We start from the raw sequence: 18,756 nt of genomic DNA on the forward strand, positions 1-18,756 counted from the left end.
CTGGCAAGGTTGCAGGACGCCATGAACGGATCAGTCGCTGGCCGCCACCGCGTCACATCATTGCATGAGTTCGAAGAAGATAAAATGCTTGCATGAGTAGGTATCTCTCTCTCTCTCTCTCTCTCTCTCTCTCTCTCTCTCTGTGTGTGTGCAGGCAACTTGAAATTTGTCTGGCAATGCATCACATCACATCATGAGTAGGAAATAATTTTTTGGTAGTATCAGAAAAGAAAAGATTGTGAGATGAGTGCTCTAATCCAATCGAATATTAGAAAATATGATTTCCATTATGCATTTTGATTCACTCACATATCAATCATTTTGTGACAGCGTAAGGTTTTAGATTGCATTGATGTACAGTGTGATGATAAAGCCCAATTCCGAAATCAAATTAAAGAACATGAAAGAATTTTCTTATTATGCTATTAAATAAAGAATTATAACAATTTATGCCATGCAAGACTTCACTATCTTATGATAGACGGATACTAATGATTTTGTGATACACGATGTGACGAAATAATTGACCTATTAATTTTATTATTGTTTATATAAATTAAATAAAATAAATTAATAAATCATATATTTTTCTTGTTGATTACCTTTTGAAGCATATGGTTACAAAATTCAAAACAAATTAATCGTTCAAACCGAAATAATCGAGAACTAAAACCCCGACCAATTCGATCAATCGTAGAAAAAATTAATTTTCTTTTGTTTTTGAATTGAATGGTACATAATTTTTTTTATCAAAAGAATGAAAAAAAATTTTATTCTTATAATTGCTACTCTTTTATTCCCACAACGCATATGCTTTCGTGTAATTATCGCTACCATCCGTTTTCACTATATTACAAAAATTATATGAGGGTGAATTAAAAAAATCCTAACTTTATCAATTTCTTATATAACAATCTAACTTTCATAAATTCACACTTAGGATTTTTTTTTTTCAAAATGATCATTCTATTCCGATCAGCCATCACCCTTCGCCCGACTGACTACTTGCCTTATATGCAGGTTGGCCCTATCAATCTTGCCTATACCTCCATGCACGTGATGTCTCTAGGGTCTAAGAAGGATGGCTATGACTAGGTGATGCTCTTAGGGTTCGACGAGAGCATAAGAATTGTGTTGGACTCGACATAGCGAGGAGAAGCTAGAGATTTTTTCAAAGTTAAAGATTTTTTCTAGCAATTCACTTGATTATATATACAATATTATTTTTATACTATAATAAAAATATTTTTGTTCAAAATATGATATACTGGACTCATTCATCAGAGTTTGAAATCTTATCTGATATATTCACTAGTGGTGTACTGGACTTATTTATCAAAGATTGAGAATTCAAAATCTCATCCAATATATTTTTTCTGTAGGCAACAACTAACTTATCCTTTGCAAAAATAAAAATAAAAATATATAATTATTACTATCAGACTAATTGAGCTCACATATTCGACTAGTAATCCATTAATATAATACATGAGAAGATTGATGTCTGATGGATTATGATAACTATGTTTTGAATAAGAACATCTAAGTCAACATTCGGATAGACTTATGGCCTTAATCAAGAGAAAAACAAATATAAAAAAAAGTTTTAGGTGAGACTTTCAACAATCAGATAAGGTTCAACCACGTTGGTTAATCTTCCTACTGTTGTAAGGAGCAAACAGACATCACCTCTCTCTTTCAACCTGATGGAGTATGTCTCTTTGCCTTTCAATCGAAGAAAAAGATGAAGAAGAAGATGATGATGGATGCCTTGTACATAATACTCCCGAGGACCCCATCCAACCGTTCGATCAAGGAGGCGAGCGGTCTAGATGTAACTAAAGCAAAGAACGCAGGCTCTCCCTCGTAACCAGCCATCAGTGCGTGCAGCTGCGCCCGCCTTCTACCAGGGGAGAGGAAGTGGTGGGAAGAAGCCCGTCGACGACAAGGCGGGGCCGCGACGGGGACGCCGACGCTTTGTCCGGTTCTTCCCCTCGGCGGGCCACCAGGTGAAATCCGGTGAATGGACCGCTCGCCCAATGGCGTTCGGGGAAGCGGATGGCCTTCTCGACCTCCACCAATGCCGTTCGAGATAAGCCCCCTTAAGGGCCCCACAAGCTTCTTCCCGGCCTCTCATAGATCGACACGACGCCAAAAGCGCGTTCCACGGGCCCCCACGCGCCCGCTTCCCGTCCCGCGAACATATACCACTAATGCCGGTGCTGCACCTGCTTGCGTCGTCTTCCCTCGCTTTCCTCACTCTCTCCCTCGCTCCCTCTATCTGGTTGGGTAAGGAGAGCGCTGGCTTCTTCTCCGGCGATGGGATGCACCGAGAAGCAGCGCCCGGCCAGCGCGGTGGGCGCCAAGACGGCGCGACCCTGCGATGGTTGCCTCCGCCGACGCGCCCGGTGGTTCTGCGAGGCCGACGACGCCTTCCTTTGCCAGGCCTGCGACGTGTCCGTCCACTCCGCCAACCCTCTTGCCCGCCGCCATCGCCGCGTCCGCCTCAAGACTGCCTCCTTCTCCGGCTTTTTATCTACGACGGAGGATGGGCTGGGCGATCATGCGACGCCCTCGTGGCTTCATGGCTGCAAGCGCAAGCCCAGAACCCCTCGTGGCAAGCCGGGAGTTGCCGGAGCACCCACGGCGGCCAAAGTGGAGTCCCTCGTGCCCGACCTCGAGGCGTTATCGGCGGAGGAGAACCAATTCAACGAGGAGGATCAGCTCCTCCACTGCGTGCCCATCCTTGACCCTGTTCTCGCCGAGCTATTATCCCAGCCTCACCACGACCACGCCAACGGTTCGGAAACAGAGGCGAAGCCGGCCGTGCAGCTCTTGGAGCAGGCTCACGTCTCCGCCGTCCCCACCGCTAACGGTCTTGGGGGTTTTCATGCCTCGGACTTGGAGCTCGAGCAGTTTGCGTCGGACATGGAGGTCTTGCTTGGATCGGGGCTCGACAACGACTCCTTCTGCATCGACGGGCTGGGTTGGATGAACGGCACGGTGGAGGACGACAGCGACGGACAGGTGAAGGTGGAGGTGGACTTGGACGTCGCCGGGACGAGCAGCAATTTCAGAATGGAGATGGACCTTCCCAAGTGGAAACTGGACCTCGGTTTCGACTCACTGATGATGGCAGTCGAAGTGGACGAGCATAAGCCACTGCAGCAGGCGGAGACGGCTTCAGACAACTACAGGGCGGAGGCAGCCGCGAAGAGGAAGATGATACTGAGGCTGGACTACGAGGCTGTCATCGCCGCTTGCTCTTCTAATGTGTTGTCGCTGTGGATAGATGGGGTGAGACCGGATTTCGATCCCAACGATTCATGGCCGGACGTACCAGTAAGAGACCGCACCCTTCATGTAATACTAACCTCTTTATTTAGATGGCGATCGATCTTGAGATCTGTGTCACGTACAGGCGATGGCAGGAGGAGCAGCAGCGATGAAGGAGATGCATTATCAACAGGAGGTGGCTCACGCGGCGGACGAAGGAAGGGAGGCGAGGGTGTCGAGGTACCGGGAGAAGCGGAGGAGGAGGCTGTTCTCGAAGAAGATACGGTACGAGGTGCGGAAGCTGAACGCGGAGAAGCGGCCGAGGATGAAGGGCCGGTTTGTGAAGCGGCCGGCGTTCCCAGCCGCCTTAGCCTGTCGATGAAACAGGAGCCGTCGAGCCCTTAGACTTGTAGAATACCTTAGAATAGTTAGTCGTCTCTCCTTTCTTATGCTGAGAAAGGGCAGATCTACTACCTACCACATGCAACCTTAGAGCATGGCTACGTAGTTATCTGGAATTGCCTAAGAAGAGTACTAGTTTTTGTGCTGTCAGTGCAAGCAGGAATTAGCGTAGAATTATCAACGGTAGTTGATATGTTGTATAGATATGAAGAAATTTGGGACTCTCTACTACAGTACTAGTACATGAAATTTGCTGAAGCAACTGTGAAGATTGAGATCACACCTCTGGAGTTTATTTGGAGTAAAGGTGTGACAGGAAAATTTATCTTTATCATTTTAACTTTGAGGTACATTTTATGACTATGAACTGTTTAAAAGAACATTCAGATTTGAAGTTAATGACAGGGAAAAAAGGAACAATAATTATTAACATCTAATTTGATAAGTGCAACTAAGTCCAACAATAATCAGGATTAAAAAGTTACTATGAAAGAAAGAAATACCTACATGATTATAAGAGTGTTGAAGTCGCTAGCTAGCTAGCTAGCTAGCTTATCCAATAAAAGCTTGGTTGGATCGTCGTATCAAAATCCACCCTCTTTGTTTACCCTTTATAAAAAAAAATCATGTGAGCATTAAAAATAAAACAAAAACTTGTGATATCATAGACAAACATATACATTCATACATACATATATACATACACAACTCACAAAACATAAAGATGTGTAAAAACAAGGTATTCACATGCATTCATACAAAATAACTGCAAAAGTCACAGAAAGTAATCTCAACTTGCAAGAGACATTAGAGTAAAAGGACATGAGATCCATTCACCAATGATGGTCCATTTGAATGCCAAGGACCAGTTCTCACACCCCTTTCTTTCTCTCTTCCTTTCTTGTACAACAGACAACTATTCCATCATCGCAAACAGGCAAATTAACAGAGAATTCCAATCAAATGGAAGATTTGTAATTTCCCTCTTTGTATAGCTGTTCCAAGTAATGGGTCATTCGATGGAGAATGAACCATACGGAACTAGAAAGGACTCTCACCATTCGGCTAAAATTGTAGGCAGCCATTGGGAAACTGGCCCACAGGGTGAAAAACACCAGCCTGGAGTTGTCCTGAGCCTGCATCTTATGAAATGAAAAGAATTTAAACCAAGAGTCAGCAACCAGTAATAAACCAAAACCAGTTTTTCATGAGATGTTTTTCACTTACATTTACAAGATGTACATGAGACGAAGTTCTCTAAGAAATTGTCCAAATCAAACAACTTGCAAAGGAACACAATTTAAGTTCCGGTTTTTGGTCGTGGATCCTCCTTCCAACCTTTGCTGAGTAGATCATAGTTGATTGATGCAAGCTGTGATAGATTCTAATCACCAAAGACAAAAAAAGGTTCAGTATCAAGTTAATGGAAAGTGCATAAAATATATATACTAGAATGGTTCTTCTTTGAAAGAATGCAAACTTCAGCTTATTTTGTTATTTTCACTAAGGCATCATACCAAATATTTGCAATGCAGATTTATGAGAAGCAGATTCATGTAAATAACAGTTCAACTTCATGGAACTTAAACAGATGTCAATGTAATATATATTAAAACAAGTCCAAAAATATTTGATTACCAAATTAAAATAATCCAAACCTGGCCCCTCCAAAAACAATCCAAACCAACAAATTAGAACAAGGTCGATTACCAAGTCAGCATGGCTCTTTCCATCCCCATGTTTCCATCCACATATAAATACTGGTGTCAGCTGCTTTTGCAGCAGAAGCCAGTTTCACAATTACATGCAAGATACTATTGGCAATTAGAGTGCTTGACCATATAGTAGGGCACTTTTAGTACCTAATTTTTCAAGAAACAATTTTGCAGAAAATGGTTGCAAGTTGCAACAGCATGCACAGTTTTTTTTTTTCGGTTAACTACAATTTAGGGTTTTGTTGTCATCAAAAAGACTGATTATTAAGGAAACTTTTACTATATAATTTTGAAGAAAAATTGAAATCTTCTTCCTCTTGATGACAAATGGAAAGCTAACAAGTTTATTTAGCTCAAGCATGTCAAAGATCCAGGAGAGCATACAGACACAACTGTTGATATCATTAATGGATAAAGACAGCATGAGCTTTTTGAACCTGTCATATATTTCTTGGTCAAATGAGTTTAGAAACACGTTAGTCCAAATCCACAACCTCAGAGCTAGTGTCCAAAACTTGGACCCAAACAATACTTGTGTGACCTGAACCCTTCTTATTTTGTTAGGCTAAGTCAATCAGATGGGTCAAGCAAACTACTGCCACCACTACATTAAGAGATCAAGACAACAAAACACAACACACTAGCAAAATAATATTTAAGACATTGACCAGCAATGTCTGTTGAATGTTAAATGTCAAAAGACTACGAGTAACATCTCAACCGAACCAATCATATTTAAAATGAAAATTCCAGAACAAAAGTTTTAATCTTTATCCCAGAGTGGCCAATTCTAGCACCTCACAAATAAATGTATTTACTGCTCAAAATTAGAACAGAAAATGATACCGCTAGCTACTAGCATCTTGTATGATTCTAGGGAAAGATTAAATAGGCAGCCAGACTGGACCATAAGTATGGTACCACTCGAACCCCAGAGAGAGAGAGAGAGAGAGAGAGAGAGAGAGAGAGAGAAGGAAATGATGCATGCCAATAGTAGGCAAAACATAAAGGCAGGATGCAGTGGCAACGAGGAGTCGGAGAAGAGCAAGAGAAAAAATATGGGGCGGCAGTGGAAGTAGAGAGAGAAATAGAGAGAGAAGGAAATTATAAAAAAAAAAACTTGTCAATAGCTGTCTGGTAAGCCCAATATGGTGTATGCATTGAGCTCTAAAAGGAGCTTCTTAATATGTGTCCAGGTTATAAAAGAAAATAAGAAACTGCAGAAGCTTTCAGAATCGTTCACTAGACCCCAAAGCATTAAGATGATCAAATCTTCTTCTAGTGCCCCCCCCTCCCCCCCACCTCTTTTTACGCTGCTCCCTTAGATCAACACTTTGGGGGGATTTCATCAATCAAGTGTTCATTCTTAGTGTAGCTTTTCAATGGATGTTACTTCTGTCAAATATATATTTATCTGCATCTTCTATGTCTTAGTTCCTCTGCTGCAGCTGGATAATGATGTATGATTTAGCTGATTATCACAGATCTTTTGAACAAATCTATATAATTGCTTTCTTCACCTGTTTTCCACTACCTATTTTACTTGTAACACCACAGAAAGGAATCAACACCAGAAGAAATTAATATGATTGTGCTAATTACCTTGAAAGAGAAGTTACTAAATGAATAATTGACGGATGTACTGGAATCAAACTCAGCAAGACCTCCACACTCATCACCCTGTTTGTCATTATTTACAAAAAAAAATATCAATGTCCATTGTAACAAAAAGACATTAAATAATCAATAACAAAAATGATTTTGGAAAATGGCAGTAGAAAGATTTTTAGTGTACAAAAAATGACGAAACCATTATTTTCATGAACAAAATCATCAGTTCAAAAAATAAAACCACAATCACACTTGCATACCAGTTCATCATGGGGGTTGCTTAAGCAACTACTGTTTCCACTTATGCTTCCATTATCACTAGAATCTTCAAATTCACTGGTTTCATATATCTGTTCGTCTGATGGATTCCAAGAAAAACGGCTAGTGAAGTAGCTGGTATCAAGGGCATTATCCGATGAAGGAACAAATGCAGCCTGCAAAAGTGGCAGCATTAGTACACTTAATTTTAAGTATCCGATACAGCAAATAGTATGATTGTAATTGACATCACCTTCTGCCTTGCAAGTGTGTCCCAATTTATATCTTTGAAAAACACATGTTGCTTGACCTGGAAATTTTGATTTAGAATATAAGTCTATGGACCTCACCATACATTATCAGACATGCAGCCATAATTGCAGTAATTATATAAAGTCAAGTTAACGTACTTCTGATGCACCATTGGCTCCAAGTCTTTGATGAGGATCTTCAGTCAATAAGCTGCAAGGAGTTGACAACAATAGAAAATCAAACACTATGTCAGAACCGTGTGCAACAATCATCTCGAGGACCTTCAAATGAATTAACAAACTACTAAAGGACTTTGATAGCTGTGCAAATATTGCTTGACATGAGCATGCAAGAGAGCAAGCAATTAAACAGTTAATAGTCTACATCTTGTATATGTTTATATTACAGTGCAACTATTTTAGAAGAAAAATAGAAATAAGCCGAATTCTGCAGTGAGATAAGACCTAAAAAAAACTAGTTGCAGCAACCATTTTAGAAGAAAGAAAGTGACACAAGTGATCTGATCAAATATCATATCAACAACAAATAGTGATTTTCACTAGGCAAGACCTTGTCATAAGGATTTGTGGCAGGTAAAGAAAGAAAAGGATTCATATCAGATTTTACAACAACCAACAGTTTAACAATTAACATGAGAAAAAGGTTTCTGTCTAATGCAGAGACATGATGTTAAAACAAACAAGATTGCAGGCTAGAAAACAGCAAACAACTTTTCACTGAGAAACAGGACCAGGGTCACCTGAGCAGAATGCGGAGCAGAGTCCAACAGTACAGCAAGTATTAGGAAAATTTAGGAAGGGATAGGAAAATTGATTTCTGTCTAAGTTCCCAGTAGAAGGCCCCCAAGTAACATGTAGAAATTCAACCTAATCAAATTAATAAAGTTTATCTAAAGGGGCTATTCAATCGTAGTTCCCTATTTACTGGATCCAATTAAAACGATTTGGTAAACATTGAATACGTAAAAAGCATAACACTTACATAAAGTCAATTACTATAGAAACAAGGCAGGAAAACAAAGAATCTGCAACTACATGACTCCAGTTCACCTGGACTTATAAGCATCACAGAACCATAGAGCTTCAGACCCTCCACCAGTTTATGAAATTTAGTACAAGAATAAATGACAATGCAAGATTTCCTGCTAAAATTTTGGCAATCTATGCAATGAAAGGTCTATCAATAATATACACGATAATCATTAATATCATAACAGAAATTGCAAACAGACTTCAAAAAATCAGAAATTTCTATCCCCTGAGTTATTCAAAGAAGTGGAAGACATTAATAATAAAAGAGCATACCAAGTACATAAGGCTCTCACCAATAGAGGGTCTGGGAAGGGCCAATATATATAGTCGTCCCTTTAAATATTTAAAAAAGACTATTTCCACGACTCAAACCTTGGTTTCCCAGATCGCAAAGGAGCAACCTAACCATTGTACCAAGTCCCGCCATCAAGTAGAAGACATTAATCATGAACAATTTTAATGATGACAAATAACATTGAGATTTCAAGCTATATTAAGTGTTAAGCTTTATTATGTACATTATTTCAAGCTATATTATGATGTCAAACAATGATCAAATCACTATCCTTCATCACTAGAATACACTCGGGAAAACTACAAATTAAGTCCCCGAGCATTAACTTAAGAAGCATTGTGTCCTAGGTATGGTAGGTGCATGTGAAGTCAGGGAACAAACCTAAATGAAATAAATAATTATAAACATTAAGTTTCAAAAAACTTCCATATAATCAAGAAGAACAATTTCTGCAGGAAAGTCAACTACAATTTTGCTTAATCCAATTCACAAGGTATATATAACAGCATGCTTCTCTAAAGTGCAGAATAGGTTATCTCTTACTTGTCAATAAGATCTTGGGCCTCAAAACTCATCTCTTCATGTACTTGCGGCCAAGGTATTTTACGATTCAGAATATTGTCAAAAATTTTCTACAAGCATAAACAACCAACAAAGAGAAATTGGTAACTCTCATTTAGGGAAAAAATAATGAAGAAACAAGGCGTTAACATATTCAATTCAGTATATACTCAAATAAGTGTAACCTCGATTTTCAAGATGCAGAAGAAAATTCTACATCCATAATTTGTTAGGAGACCTAATAGTCTTAAAATGTTTATTAATTAGACTCAAAGAAGCTTATCTCCTATCACATCTGAGCCACAATAAGGCTACAAAGTATGTGGTTTTAAAAGAACCTGTGGATGTTCTGCATTGAAGGGTGGAATTCCAACAATGAGTTCAAAGAGAATGACACCAACTGACCACCAATCTGCACTTGCACCTGCAGACAAAATAATAATAATAATAATAATAATAATAATAATATTATTATTATTATTATTATTATTAATGTGATCAGAAACAATCAAATAGTATAAATTTCACCAAGAATTGCATAGGTTATACAAACCATGCCCTGTTCCCAGAAGAATCTCCGGTGCTAAATAATCAGGTGTACCAACAGCAGACCGTTTCTTCCTACATTCTCGCTGATTCAATTGCTCAGATGCAGATACCTGGGGTTCATCTTCTCCATATAATGATGTCCCACTAACAGCAGGACCAGATAAATCATCCGTACTGTTAATGAGACCAACCTTGGAAAGACCAAAGTCAGTCAGCTGTGAAGACAAAAACAGATTAGAATAATGAGAACAATAACAAACAAAATGAAGTTTAGAGTGTTAAAGCTAAATGTGATTAAAAGAGACAGATCCCAACATTAAAATTACTGAGATAGCAATGTTCATGCATTCGTATCCATGTATGTATGTGTGTATGTAGAGTGAGGGATAAGTATGATGAAAACCTCCATGGAATATTGGATAATTTAGATACATAATCCAAATACAGACACATGGTAATGTATACCATATATGCATGCTTAATTCAATTTAACTAAATAAAAAGACTGCCAGATATGCATGCAAAAGTAGCATGCCTCAAAACTTGCTGTCCTCATCTAGAATGCCAGATATGCATATAACTACATATGCATGTATTGCATACATTTATGTCATTATAGATAAAAATGGCCCATGCTAGTATTATCATGTTTTCTTTGTTCAGTTTAATTGCTTTACAAACCATAGTATATGTTAATATCACAGCCATCAGAGTCAAGGTACATTGATAGGTACAATTATCTAAAAATAGCAATCAAACTACTGAACACATGCATTAATAAACTCAAAAACAATTACGTGATTTTGCATTGATTTTGTCACTTGCACTACCACCTATGTGCCTAGCCTAACCACTGTACTTGGTAGGTCTGCTACCTATTGTTGCCTAGGCTATTTATCAACCATGCATCAAATCTGTGTGACATAGATATGATAATGTTGACAACTAAAGGTGGCAAAGAATAAGGTGGAAATGGGTCTCAATTGTTCAAATTTGTAGTTCATAATAGGATTGAAGGAAACTGCTTTTATATATGGAGAATAACATCATTTTTTGAGAACTAAGCAAAAGGAGTGATGGCCTCTGATAACCACATATAGAAGATTACATTGGCAGTAAAAGAATTGAATCTTCCGAGATGGCAGTGCAACCTTCAAGAATTTTCCCGATCTATAAGGCTCAACTCTTATCCTCCATTTATAAAATCTTGACTGAATCAACCATATTTGAGGTTTTAAATCGGCTAGACTGTCCTACATTGTCAGCAATGTGGATAACAGAAATCTGAATGTAATCCATCTATAGTTGATTGGTTTCAGCAGGTTGGTGGAAGCCATGGGAGAATTCCACCTACATATTACTTGCCAAACTATAACAGAACCTAGTACCAGAGTTTTTCATCAGTGGCAATGGTAGGAGGAAGACACTTCTAGATTCATTTCAGCTATATAACCTGGATCGTTATTAATGGTTTTCATAGACATGCAATGGATCTTGATGAGGGTCGAGATATTGAAATTTATTATGAGAAACCACATTCAAAAGCTAGCAAACCAATAATCTCGATATATCAGCAAAATTTAAGCAGTGAATATTGTTGAGCTCACATAATAAAGAGTTAGTACAGCCATTTGCAGTACGTTCACCAAGACAAGACAAGATGGGTCTGTTTTGTTGCCAATGCCTACTTCCATCTTGCTGTACAGCCGCAATAATGAAAAGTATGGATGGCTGGATATAAAATAGCTAAATGCAACTCTGTCAAACATTAAGTTGATTCTTATTTGAAGTACTTCAAGATCCAACTGGGTCAAGCTGGTAACATATTCACCTGCTGACCTAAGAACTTACACATATGGATCAGCGATACTTAAACCTGACATTTTGAACCATTCATAAAATCCATGGGAAAAGGTAATTCGAAAGGTTGCAGATTTAAACTTTCCAGTTGGCTACTTGTCTGGTTTTGAATATTCCAAATTGTTTGAAGCATAAGGTATATACTAGTTGAATCTGGAGAGCATATTTTTTCCTTCCATTCGATTATAATGATTCCTAATCTACAGTCAGTCATCCACTAATGACTGGATAGCTGTTCCTCGTGTTCTCTACCTTAAACTGCCTAACCATCTGTCATCAAAATGAACACAGGCCACCACCATTGCCACAATAGTCACCTTAGTAACCCCTCTATGCAAGCATGGCTTGCCTCAGCCACCAACCACCAAACAGGAGGCCCCGGCCAGCTACGACCTCTTGGCACATGTGCAACCATAGGTCAACCACAGATTGACCAGTGATCAAACACAAACCCATGGCCCAGAGAAAAAAAGGTTGGGTCATATTTAAAAAACTCATACGTTCAAACTTTAAAATATATTAGTCATCTGAGAAACCCTAAAGACATGCAAAGTATTTATCTTTAATACCTTGATATGACCATCATGAGCAATTAATAGATTGTCAGGCTTCAGATCACGATGCACCACACGCAAGGAATGCAGGTATTCCAATGCAAGGACCTGCAGATTTATACTCCAGTTGTAAAAGAATAGGCACAAAAATTTTTAAAAAATGAATGCAAGAAATAATTTCTCAAGGAGTACATACAACTTCTGCAATGTAAACACGAGCAACATCTTCATCCAAGCAACCCAAATTTCTTAGTAACGAGTACAAGTCTCCCCCATTCAAGTATTCCATCACAAGATATAAATTCTCCCGTGAAGTAAACGAATAAAAAAATCGAACCTTTCAGAAGGAGCATGCCAGTCAGAGAGAAGTCATAGAACATTAATTTTCAGATACATTAATTTCCGGATAGAAACTTTAAGAAAATCACTCACCACAAAAGGATTGCGAACCGTAATAAGAATGTCACGTTCAGCCAAAATACTCTCAACAGCATTTTTGCGGATCATATCTGCCTTTTTTAGAACCTGATAAAAAATCAATTAATTTCCACCCTAACATGCTAACAATATATATATATATATATATATATATATGTGTGTGTGTGTGTGTGTGTGTGTGTACGTACCTTTATTGCGAAGAGATCTCCTGTAGTTCTTTTCTTGGCCAAAAAAACCCGACCATATGCCCCTCGACTGATGGGCTTAATAATTTCAAAATCGTCTATAGATGTCCGATCCTTGGTGGTAGGGTGAACAGGACTTGCTCTCAAACTGCGAACTACATCATCCTCTTCATCCATTACAGAACTTGTTGCAACATCCTTTTCCATGTCAAGTGAAGTTACTGAATCACAAAGCTGCAAGTACTTCTCACTATAGGATGGCACATAGCAAAAAATGAAAAACAGTCATGATTATAAGAGGGGGGATTAAGAGGCTACAAAATGATCGATGGAAGTGAGAATATCTCCGGTGTAGATCATTTTTTTTTCTTGAAATGTATGAATGAATTATGAATTCTCAAGGAAAAAAGGACAAAAGTCAACAGTACTATGTACAATTGATTGATCTACCTACCGATGAAGCTTTTCTATACGTGTTCCAAACGTTTGAACTGTAAGTGCCTCAAGCTTCCGACGGTTCATAACTTCTTGTAGATCTTCCAAACATGAAACTAAATAATTCAAGGATCTTTCTTCATCCACTGGAGTATTTGCTATGCATCGAGCAATATCGGCAAGCTCAATCATCTGCACCATTTTAGAGAAAATAGAGTGCTCATGATGAATGGCATGATCATCAATAAACAACCTGTTAAGCTACAAAAAGTGCAGTTGGAGAATCCAAGAGAAGAATCATGCTTTTACAACTACAGTTTAATCTTTGGATGAATGACTTGGCATTGTTCAACTAGTGTCTAGCTCTGGGTTTTGTAGCAATCAATTTCACTGTTTGAAGTGACATTAGACAGACTGTCTTGTTTACACAAAAGTAACAATGACATCAACAACAGCACCCAAGAAAAAACGACGACGTCAACAACTATTCATAACAATTCTTTAATGATATCAGATCATACTTAATTCACAAAGCCCCGTATAAAAATTAAGTCTTTTGTTAAGATTAAAACATGCAAACATCAGTGATTTCAGAAAAATACTGCAACTAGTACATTACAGATAGAAGACCAGAAAGTAACTGCAATATATACTTTAACAGCAAAGAAAAAAAAGAAGCCTATACATCTAAATTAAGTGTCATTAGTATAATTATGTTCCACAAAAACTGCTAGTTACAAATTAGAAAAATCAAGAAATCATGCTTTTCCTAAAAACTGATAACCAGTATCATCAGATAAGTACATTGACACAAGTAGATAATGAAGTAACAAGATTGAACGTAATTAAAGGCACGACTTGCATGGATAAAGCCAAGAGAAAACAAATTCATAAAATGAAGCCCGATACAAGTATGCATGCAAGCCCAATACAAAAAGTGGAAATAATGTGAATATAGCATAATTGTACACACATTTGTATGAATGCAAGAATTAGATTCATAATACAAGTATGCATGCAAAAAAAAAAAATCCAAAGACCATAGATTCTGCCGAGTTAGTTTATTGTTAAAAAGAATTAAAGAATATCTACCAGTAAAAATGTTTAGAACAATAAGCTTATTGTGCTTAATTAGACAATAACCACCTGCGGAAGATCATCACTCTCAGAAACTACACTCTTCCCTGCCAAAAGCATGTCTATATGACTAGCCCTCGGTGTCATTAAAGGCGACCGAGGAGTCATGCTGCCTATTGATGAGGTAGCCACTCCTTGATCAGACTTTGGACCAAAACGAGTCTTGCAAGTCATCGATGGCAGATATTTTAGGTCATCTAAAAGAAGGGGATTCTCAGCCTCATGAAGACAGTCAAGCATATCACCCAAACCTCGCTGGGGCAAATCACATAATTTTGGAGAAGGAATATCAGATTCTTCAGTCACACTCGAATTAGATATCTTTGCAACATCTGGGCTGCCAGTTACATTAGGTAGATCTTTCTGTGTATAGGAATCAATCATCTTCTCTAGTGTCTCAGCTATTCGAAGGAGACGCTCATCAACACTTAAACCTTTTTGGTCACACCGATCCACGACAGCACAAACTTTTGAGTGTTCCTCCACAAACAAAGTAGGAACATACTCCTCACAGATACGACACATAATTGATCCTTCTTCAGAAATACTCTGCTGATCAGCCCAAAAGCCCCATGAATATTTGTGTTGATGCTTGGAAGAAACAGAAGGATGCACAGAGGCATCAACAGGGCTAGTTTGCTCAGCAAGATTAGAGGAAATCAAGTCTTCCTCTGAACTCTTTTGCAGGTGTAAGGAATCAACTTTCTCATTGTGTGATTCATCTATAAGGGGGCTAGATTTTTTTTGGTCCTTCGATGCAGGTGATGGTAGAGGCTTCCAAGAAGCCATGCATTCCCTTGTAGAAGGTGAATCATACTTTCCGATGTCAAGTTGTGAAAAATAGTCAACAGGCTTTATCTCCTGGCTTCGTTTCCATTTTAGATTATTTTGCTCTTGACTACGGGACTTTCTTGAAACAACTGCTTCAACAGAGTTCTCTTCAGCCTTGGTAGGTTTACGATCTTTCATTGATACTGACGATACCTCAGCTAAATGCATGACTTTAGATCTTGGATCCATGGCTATCTCATCCTCAGCAAACCCACTTTCCTTGTGAAACTGAAGTAATCTAGTGCATCTAGTAAGGATAAATAGCATGTGAGTATGGAGTTTTTTTAGCATTCCTGAAGAAAGTTCCTGGCGACGGTCATCCAAATCCTGAACTATACCTTCACACTGAAGCCAGAACTCCCCAGCTGTCATAACACAACAGCTCCGAGCAAGTATCAACAAATCTTCCAAAACTTCTTTCCAATCAGGATGGTTCTCTAGATTTTTTTCCATTATACTGACCAAATCACCAGCAAAAATAGCTAGATCTGAGTTCACCTCTTCCTTTGCTTTCTCAAATTTCACCTGAATAACTTTCAAGATTTCCTGTACAGAACAAGCAGTACAAAAAAAAAAACCAATCTTATCCAAAAATCACCAATCTTAAATGATTTTAAAATTCAGAAAGAAACTTATCGAAAGAAGTAATCACCTTCAAATTGAATATACTTCGAGGCTTCCAAAATGGAAATGGTCGTACTCCTTTGGAGCTTAGTTCATGTGAAAAACTCTTTACATCTCCAGGAAACTTCTTCCTGGGAGCACTGGTAGCCTGCATTATTTCTTTAAAGCGGGGAGATTCAGACTCCTTTGGAGTTTCACAAGCATCATATTGTGACTGTAAAAGCAACCAAATAAAGTTATTATTTGCAACTTAATAAAAAATATATTTAAGAGGTGATATGTGGCAAGATATGAATACCATTTGTGCACTAAATATAAAACGTAATTAATGTCTAACCTCTACCGCCGAAGCAAATGTAGCATTATTTTTTAATTTCTCAAATTTGTTCCATGATAAATTAACTTCACCTGCAAGGCAAAATTTACTATACATATTAGCAGTGTAGAAACTCGGTCCTCAAAACTAATATCACCATGTATTTTACTGGTTGCAGTGAAAATAATAAATGATCGATGACTTCTCAAACGAGCAAATTTAGCAGCATTCCTATAACTAAGCGATTGGCAGCTCTGAATCATTTTATATTAAAGCAAAGTGGCATTTAAAAAACAGCAAATGAAAATTCAACAAATTCCATAAAAAAACCAATCTCTGCACTTAACCCAGTGAGATAGGAAGCTTCTGTACCACAAGCAACAAAAGCATTGATAATTACATCCAATACTTAAAATGCTAAATGAAAAAAGTCACTAGAAAGTAAAACGAAAGTATACAACAAAATTTCACAAGGTTCGTAGGATCCAAAGCTAACGAAAGCTCATGAATGGAAGATAAAATCAAGCAACAACCAACTTCATAATCCCTTAAGACTCAATTCATAATCAAGAAAAAGAAATTTCTCCTAAACACCAATAATACAAGAAATCAATTTATAGAAGGAAACAAGAAAATGGTTTTACATGTCCAAATGTTCACAAATATGGTGCAAGAAAGGGGACAAGAGAACAGCAGTCCCTTCCCACCTCCCAACCTAGACAGTACACAGAAAACTGGTTGATTTTATATCTTCCGCTCTTTCTTTATTGGTTGTTTAACTACTTATTTTCGGAAGTGAAATACCTCCAAAATTTCATTAATATGATATGATTAGTGGAAAACACTACCACTAAGACATTGCAATATTGTAGGTACTTCATTCGTTATTTTCAACATAAAGCATCATGAAAAGTTCAACCACATCAAGGCCGGATTTTAGAGACACGGAATGAAATAGTTATGTATCTTCCAACAGGCCTGAGTTTTGTAATGTCAGTATTGTCAGAAGTAATCTGCATTCAGCCAAAAAGCAAGAATCATCATGAAGGTTTTGAAAACATGCATGTTTATGTAATAAGCCAAATGTTGGGTATGTCGTCAATTTATCAGGATGACCGCTATAAGTCCACCGGTTTATCTCCATTGTTCACATGATCAATAAATTCATCATAGCTGGCCTAAATCAAGATTAACCCCGAGAAAATTATCATCTCGACAAGAATATTAATGCCACATAGATGTATCCATCTGTACCACAGAAGCTTACCATTATTAATCTGCCACCCGAATGGAGTATCCGCGCTAGCCGTGGACCACTGCTTGGCACCACCACCACCACTACCACCACGATTAACCCAGGAGCTAGTAGACGACTCGGGGACCTTGTCTAGGGCCCTTCCATCCTTCTTTGCGCCGCTACTGCCAACACCACCACTCTTTCCTCTGGCCATCGAAGTCGACAAAGCCGATGATGAGGCAGTGCCGTTGGTGCCTCTAGACAAGTTGCTACTCCCGGAACCCGACATCCCATGCTCCACGCGCAGACCCTCCTGTGGCAACGGCCCGGATCTAGTCTTGATCCTGTTTAGGCCGAGTGAGGAGGCCAGGATCGGGGAGAGGGACGCCGCCGCTGGCCCGGCCCCGTCCTTGGCCGCCGCCGGCCCTTTCCGGAGCTTGGCGGGGGCGGAGAAAGATGCGGCGGGCGGAGGGGAGGGCTTGGGGGAGGGGGCATGTACAGCCTCCTTACCCTTGGAATCCTTCCCATCATTACCCTTCTTCTTCTGCTGCTGCTGCTGCAGGTGGTGCTTCTCGACGGCATCCTTGATGAGGGTATGACGGGGGGTGGAGGCGGCGGCGTCGTTGGACTTGGCCTTCTTCTTGTCGGATCTAGCTGTGGAGGGGGATCCGTCGGGGCTGGACGAGGAGTCCGACTTCTTGGAGGAGAAGAAGCGCCCCTTGAACACCATCTCTCCCTCTCCTCTTCTTCAAGAAACCGAGGGCTAGTCTCCTCCGCACTGAGGAGCGAAGCCGTGGATGGTCGGAACTCGGAAGCGCCAGTCGTGAGGGCGAGGGTGGCGCTTCGGACAAGTCTTGGGGATTACCTTTCGTTGGTGAGCGAGACAGCGACGAGCAAAAGTAGGAGAGAGTGCGGAGTGCGGAAAGAACGATACTCGGTGACCTCAGGATTAGGTTAGACTGCGCTTTTGGCTTGAGTGCAGACCTGGGTTTGACACGTGTCCAGGATTGGGTCCCATCATTGAAATTTGAATCTCGAACGTTTCATATCCTTTCGCGCAACGCTGGTAATAAAAAATTATTGTATTATAAATATATTATTATGTTTATATTATAATTTTCTATGGGTGATCGATTAATTTTGTTATCATTGGTATGATAATAGATTG

The 18,756-nt window shown here is 39.2% G+C and overlaps 2 protein-coding genes across 4 annotated transcripts; one reads left to right on the forward strand and one right to left on the reverse strand.

The window, feature by feature from the left end:
* Positions 1-1,497: 1,497 nt before the first annotated feature.
* Positions 1,498-18,513, reverse strand: LOC135650733 (probable serine/threonine protein kinase IREH1). Of its 3 annotated transcripts, XM_065170293.1 has the most exons (19): positions 17,619-18,513; positions 16,373-16,443; positions 16,064-16,249; positions 14,590-15,957; positions 13,463-13,635; positions 13,012-13,258; positions 12,818-12,910; positions 12,582-12,722; positions 12,401-12,493; positions 9,976-10,186; positions 9,761-9,846; positions 9,405-9,493; positions 7,673-7,724; positions 7,516-7,572; positions 7,265-7,438; positions 6,996-7,073; positions 4,906-5,062; positions 4,474-4,820; positions 1,498-4,287 (listed from the first exon to the last, which is right to left on the reverse strand). In XM_065170293.1, the coding sequence occupies exons 1-17, from the start codon at positions 18,316-18,318 to the stop codon at positions 4,979-4,981; spliced, it is 3,903 nt and encodes a 1,300-aa protein (XP_065026365.1). In that variant the 5' UTR covers positions 18,319-18,513; the 3' UTR covers positions 1,498-4,287; positions 4,474-4,820; positions 4,906-4,978. The 3 variants fall into 3 exon arrangements, with proteins under 3 accessions (XP_065026365.1, XP_065026366.1, XP_065026364.1); XM_065170294.1 differs by lacking the exon at positions 1,498-4,287 and having other exon boundaries at positions 4,464-4,814; XM_065170292.1 differs by lacking the exon at positions 1,498-4,287 and having other exon boundaries at positions 4,464-4,820.
* LOC135650734 (zinc finger protein CONSTANS-LIKE 16-like) lies at positions 2,320-3,958 on the forward strand. The gene is made up of 2 exons (XM_065170295.1): positions 2,320-3,342; positions 3,422-3,958. Exons 1-2 carry the CDS (start codon positions 2,320-2,322, stop codon positions 3,656-3,658), a joined length of 1,260 nt encoding a protein of 419 aa, XP_065026367.1. The 3' UTR covers positions 3,659-3,958.
* Positions 18,514-18,756: the final 243 nt, after the last annotated feature.

This window comes from Musa acuminata, chromosome BXJ3-10, assembly GCF_036884655.1.
Source record: "Musa acuminata AAA Group cultivar baxijiao chromosome BXJ3-10, Cavendish_Baxijiao_AAA, whole genome shotgun sequence".
Lineage (NCBI taxonomy): Eukaryota > Viridiplantae > Streptophyta > Magnoliopsida > Zingiberales > Musaceae > Musa > Musa acuminata.